The 6,782-nt window shown below is 35.0% G+C and overlaps 1 protein-coding gene across 1 annotated transcript in view; it reads left to right on the top strand.

Annotated features, from left to right (window-relative positions):
- Nucleotides 1–6,782, top strand: part of NUBPL (nucleotide binding protein-like) — a 340,480-nt gene that overhangs the window by 744 nt on the left and 332,954 nt on the right. The window contains exons 2-3 of the mRNA XM_006835362.1: nt 121–268; nt 4,591–4,625. Of these exons, the coding sequence (XP_006835425.1) occupies nt 121–268; nt 4,591–4,625 (183 nt within the window). The remainder of the gene's footprint in view (nt 1–120; nt 269–4,590; nt 4,626–6,782) is intronic.

Raw genomic sequence — 6,782 nt, 5'->3', positions numbered from 1 at the left:
TGGAAATGAACAGATTTATACTTGAAGTTCCTCTTAAACGCAAATTTGTTTTTCGTTGACAGCATGATAATGTAGATGGCTGATTTAAAACCCTTTTTTTTTTTTTTTTTTTTTACAAAGTTATCTGGTGGTGAGAGTGAGACCCTAAAACAAAGAAGAGCACAAATGATGTCAAGAGGACTTCCAAAACAGAAACCAATAGAAGGTGTTAACCAAGTTATAGTTGTGGCTTCTGGAAAGGGCGGAGTTGGAAAATCTACTACAGCAGGTATTATAGGATATTAATTCTGATCTTCATTAAGAACTTCTGCCAGTTTGCAAGTGCACATTATTAAAAGCACTGATTACTTTTTGAAAAGTTCAGTGTGAATTTCTCAATACCTGGCTTTTAGTACCTGATGGTGCAATAGTTAAGTGCTGGGTATCTAAAGGAGGGGTTAACAGATTGAAAGATGTGACAGTCTGTTTTTGTAAACATTTACAGCATTGGAAATGATAGGGAATCAGTTCTACTCTGGCTCTTGTGGTTGCAGTGAGTCACACTGGACTCCATGGCAGAGTTAAACAAAACTAGGAACACAACCAGTTCTTTGAATCTGAAGTAAAAATAGCCAGGTTGCTCATCAGATCTTCATTTTTACCTAACTGTAAAATGCGGAATGATGATAACCTCTTGCATAGGTGGTTGTGCAGATTAAATGAGCTGACCATCTAGCCCAGTGTCAAGTGTTCAGCAATTGGTTGCTGATTGTTATTATTTTTATTTTTAAAAAATCTGGTAATTTTCATAATGAATTTTTCTGTTATTTGATCTTTTCCAGTTCTAGACAATGGACATATAGCCACATAGTTGCAATGAGACTGTTTACATTATTGTGAACTTTTTTCATTTAATCATAATGTAATTTCCACCATTTATCATCAATATAGATCTAAATTTTGAAAATATTTAAAAAGGTTTAAAGTTGTTTTAGGAGTCCTGGTGCTCTGTAGAATAAGATCTGGACTGCTAACTGCAAGTTTGGTGGTTCAAACTCACCAGCTGCTCCTCGGAAATCTTATACAGGGTCACTATGAGTGGGAACCAGGGTCACTATGAGTGGGAACCAACTGGACAGCACTTAACAACAACAAAAGTAGTTTTAATTATGTAAAATACTCTGCGAACAGAGATGAAAACAATTTTTTTGGTTGCTCTTTTTACTGATTCTAGCCTTTTAATGCTGCTTTCTGAACCCACAATAGAGGTGACACCAGAAATAGAAGAGTTACTGTGCAAGAGTCAGTGTATTGCGCTGTTGAATCGTTTCTGAGTTGTAACAACACACACAACACAAGGCAACGTTGCCTGGTCCTGTGCCATCCTCACAATCATTGCTATAAACAAACATAGCCCCGTTGTAGGCCATCTTGTTGAGAGTCTTCCTCTGTTTTTGCTGATCCTCTACTTTACCACTCATGATGTCCTTCTCCAGGGACTGGTCCCTCCTAATAATTTGTCCAAAGTAAAACAAAGTCTTGCCATCTTCACTTCCAAGCCACATTATGGCTATATTGTTTCTAAGACAGATTTATTCATTTTTCTGGCAGTTCATAGTATATTTGATATTCTTTGTTAGCACCATAATTCAAATGAATCAGTTATTCAGTCTTTCTTATTTATTGTCCACCTTTTCATGAATATGAGGTTATTGTTATAGACTAATAACAAAAATATTCCCAAGACATTTAAAAAGGAATCTTTTACTTCTGAAAAAAGTATTCCAGATAATGACATAAATGGAATACTTCTTCACCAAGTCTACTCACCAGGTGTAATTTATATCATTAACTTTATTATTAATTTAGAGTCGCTATGAGTCGGCACTGACTTGATGTCACCTAACAACAAAAACAGCAACAATCTTTTTTATTCTACAAAGAATAATGCAGGAATTCTGGAGTTGTTGTTGTTGTTGTTAAGTGCCGTCAGTCGATTCCAACTCATACCGACCCTGTATAGGGTTTTCAAGGAGCAGCTGGTTAGCTTGAACTACCGACCTTGCAGTTCAAACGGCTTTGCAGTCAGGCGCATTAACCCACAGCGCCACGCCAAGACTCCTGGTAATTCTGGAGTTCCCATTGTAAAAACGCACTCAATTCTAGTTGTTGTCTCACAGTGAATTTTTAATCCCATCAGTAAGAATGGATAATAAGTTATGCTTTATCCCATCTATCTTTTTGCAGCGTAGTGGTTACGAATCGGGCTGCGAACCTTAAGGTCAGCGGTTCGAAACTACCAGCTGCTCTGCGGGAGAAAGATGAGGCTTTCTACTCCCGTAAAGATTTACACCCTCGGAAACCCTGTTACAGGGTCGCTATGGGTCGGAACCGACTCGATGGCACTTAACAACAACAACATAATTTAATTATTATAATTACTAAATTTTATTTTAATTTTAGCATAGTTCCAGTGTGAAAGAGTTTACCCACGGAGAAGTTAGTTGTATTTTGAAAAATACAGGCCAAGGTAGAGAATTCTGTGAATGTCACTAGATATCTTGTGGATTAACATTGAGGCCCGATTCAGTATTTCTGGGTATACCAATTTATAGTTGTTCAAAGAGCTACAAATATAATTACATAGTTATTAGTTCCATTTTTTCACTTCCAGTTTTTACCTGAAGGAAATTAAGCAAGAGTTTGTCAGATGTTTTGAGGAAATTAAGATTTACTAAACCTTGTATTTGTGACAAACTGCTAATCTTTTATTGGAGAGGCAGCACTTAACAACAACAGCAATACCTTATTGTTAAAAAAAGGTTTCAGTGATTTGTTCTGAATAAATTCATGTCACGTTCTACGCATTTTGCTGAATTTTCTATGAGCTTGCAATTGATTTGATATTGTGTTTTTAAAATTTAGAAGGTTTTAGTCTTTGTTTCTAAAATCTATCCTTTTTTGACTTTTGAAAATTCCAAGTACATTTATCTGTTTCCAGTGGTCTGGATTCTTTTGCTTTCTCCCTGATTACTTGGAGTACTTAAAAATCAAAGGCGTTTTCATGACTTTTGCTATAAATTCTTTGGGTTTTGTATGAAGTAAGTTGCTGAGTCTGTAGATTAGCATTTGTTTAAAACAGATTGATGCTCTTTCACCAGTTTGTGTACTGTTTTTAGCTGGAAAATTATCTATTGCCGTGGAAGATGAAAGTAATTAAATAAGAAAATTTATGTGTCCAGAGTGTGACACAAAGTAGGTACTTTAGTACTTGTCCCATTTTTTGAGTAATGTTAACATTATTTCATCTGGCTGAAACAATTTGTCTATACTTTCCTTAACAGCTCTTACTGTATACATTGTTGTTGTTATTAAGTACTGTCAAGTCAGTTCTGAACCCATAGAATGCCTTAGTAACAGGTAACTCTTAGTATATATCTGTCCTAAACATCTCAAAATACTTCCCATGAAATATTTATGTTGGTGATATTTTGATTATTACAAATATACTCTGTTGTTCTCGTATAAATACAGAGGACCTTAACCTTAAAATCGTTACTCTTTAAAAGTTTGTTTAAAAGTTGGATTATGTTTAACCTACCATATGCCTGAAATTGAGAATTATTTTATAGTTTAAAAAAAATGAATCAAGTGCCAGGCTCTAGAATAAGTACTTTACACGCATTGTTTAATTTAATCTTCACAACAGTTATAAAGTAGGAGCTATCTCTATTTTACAGAACAGGAAACAGATTTAATAGTAAAATAATGGGCTCAAGGTTATTCAATAAAAGGTGGAAGAGTGGGGATTTGAACTAGGTCTCCATTGAAAGCTTATGCTCTTTAAAAATGACTTTGAAAGAAACAAACCAGGCATCGTTTGTCACATTCTTCTGCAGGTAAGTAGGATCCATAGAATAAGGGTCTGTTTGTCTATTAGTCTTGGAATGTAGTACTTTCTGGCCCTCTTTTCTTTTCAGATGTAGCAGATCCATATTGTTGGGCTAACGATGGAAAGGGAATAGTGTTTGTGGACTACCCCTTTCCTCCCTTTATGTCGCTAAGGTGCTCTGGCATAGGCAATTTTGGGGACTCATTTTACACCCTTTCCTTTTACTGCCTCCCCTTCTCTCTGTGCATACTGGTCCAGCTTTTTGTGTATATGGCTATTTGTAAGTTCAATGCTTCAAACTTTTGCAGTATCGGCATTTATTTTGAAAAGACAATAAGATCTTAATCATTTAATTTATTAAATGACAGATTAGCTAGTTTTTTAGCAAAACAATTTTGGATATAATTGAAACTGTATAGTCCATTACATTTTTTTTTTAACTAAGTGAATTATGTAAACAAAATTGTAACAAATTTTGAATAGGTTTATCATTTGCTATTTATAATTCTAATTTTGAGGCAGTCATCTGCTTATATTAGAATATTAGTTTTAAAATCTCTTTTACTATCTGCATTCCTACCATTTCCTTGTTTATAAGTAAGGGAGATGTATTAAGAATATCTGTGCTTTGGTTATCATATTGAAAATATTAAAAGGCAAAATAAAATTTAATAGAAGAGCAGTTACTAAATGTAATTATTATATTTTGTTTCTTACAGTGAACCTTGCCCTTGCACTAGCAGCAAATGATTCGGTAGGTGTTTATTACTAAGCAATGATGAAGAGCATATTGATGTTTGTTCATATTGTCTGTCAGTAGCTGTGAGTCTAGCTCTAGTCAGTTGCATGCCTCAGAATGCAGGTACTGATACTGCTTCTGTTTATTAGTAATGATGATACATTTAAGTGTTACTACTAAAGTATTTACTAGGTATCCAAACAAAGCTTTGGTTTTCTTGAAAAGAGGTCATGTGCTAAATCAGTTTTCTCCAATTATGGTTTATGAAAGAATTATTCTTGATTCAGCTTTTGACGGTGGTGATGTGCCGTGGGGTCGGTTCTGACTCATAGCTACCCTGTATAGGGTTTCCAAGGTTGTAAATCTTTATGGGAGCAAAAAGCCTCATGTGTCTCCGCAGAATGGCTGGTAGTTTCGAACTGCTAACCTTGAGGTAGCAGCCTGACTTGTAACCACTACACTACCAGAGCTCCTTGGATTCAGTTTTTAAGTGCTAGTAATTCTGGTTTTTATTTAAATGCAAAATATGTTCCAAAGTACAGCATGCTCATTGAAACAAATTTAAACAGAATGTGAGTACAACATAAAACTGAAGATTCATCTTTATCCCCTTCCTCCCCCTCCCCAAAAGTATTAATTAGGAGTCCTGGTATGGTGCTGTGGAATAATCATTGAACTGCTAACAGAATGTTCAGTGGTTCAAACCCACTTTTCGCTCCCTGAAAACCATATATAGGGTTGCTGTGAGTCCGAATTGACTTGATGGCCCTTAACAGCAACAACAATAATTAATTATGGGCTATGGATTTACGTATAACTCTTGATTGCTCCATATAAAATTTAAAAGAAAATACACATAGGTATGTTTGCACTGTATTTTCATGATATGTATCTTTCTTGTTATTTTTTTTTAGTGTAATAATAATATTTTATTGTGTTTTTAGTAAAAGTTTGCATAACAAATTAGGTTCCTATTTAACAGTTTCAACACTAATTGTTCAGTGACATTAGTTACATTTTCCACAGTGTGTCAATATTTTTTTTTTTAGTTCTGTTCTGTTTGTTCTGTTTCATATATAGTGTATTTGCTGTTATTTAGAATATAAATTGCAAAACATATACCAATCCAGCAGGTTCTGTCTGTACAATCTAGTGACATTGACTGTATTGTTTGAGTCACACAACCATTCTCACCCTGCTTTTCTGAGTTGTTCCTCCCCCATTAACAGACTCACTGCCCCCTAAGTGCCCTATCTATTCTTTTGAGTTACTATAACCTATTTGATGCCATATTGTTCAAAGAGAAAATGCTGTGATTTTTGCTTGTCATCAGCAAATATTTTAAGTCCTCTTAGTATTCAGCAAGCAAGGTTGTATCATATGCATATCACAGGTTGTTAATGAGTCTTCCTCTAAACCCGATGCCATGTTCTTCTTCATACAATCCAATTTCTAGGATTATTTGCTCAGCATACAGATTGAATAAGTATGCAACTCTGGCACACACTTTCCCTGATTTTAAACCATTCGGTATCACCTTGTTCTTTTGGAATGACTGTCTCTTGGTCTATGTACAGGGTCCTCATGAATGCAGTTAAGTATTTTGGAAAATTCATGTTTTACAATGTTATCCATACTATCGCAAACCTTTACATAGTCAATAAAGCACAAGTATCTTTCTGGTATTGTCTGCTTTCAGTAAAGAGCCATCTGACATAAAAAGGCAATGATATCCTTTATTACACATCCTTGTCTGAATCCACTAGAACCTTTGGCAGTTCCCTGTCTTGCAGCCATTTCTGAATTATCTACAGCAAAAATTTAATTCTATGTGATAATGATATTGTCCAATAATTTCTTTATTCTGTTGGGACAGCTGTTTCTGTAATGGTCATAAATATGGATCTCTTTCGATCAGTTGACTAGGTAGCTGTCTTCCAGATTTTGGCACAGATAAGTGAGTGCTACATCAGTGTGTTGAAAGATTTCAATTTGTATTCCATCAAGTCCTGGAGCCTTGTTCTTTGCAAATGCCTTCAGTGTGCTTTGGACTTCTTCCTTCAGTACATTGGCTCTTGATCATATGCTACCTCTTGAAATGGTTGAACATCTACCATTTCTTTTTGGTACATTGACTCTGTGTATTCTTCCATCTTCTTTTTTTTTTTTTTT

This window comes from Chrysochloris asiatica, unplaced genomic scaffold, assembly GCF_000296735.1.
Source record: "Chrysochloris asiatica unplaced genomic scaffold, ChrAsi1.0 scaffold00017, whole genome shotgun sequence".
Taxonomy (NCBI): Eukaryota; Metazoa; Chordata; class Mammalia; order Afrosoricida; family Chrysochloridae; genus Chrysochloris; species Chrysochloris asiatica.
The sequence above is the reverse complement of the archived record's forward strand: the minus strand, read 5'-3'. Positions and strand labels throughout refer to the sequence as shown.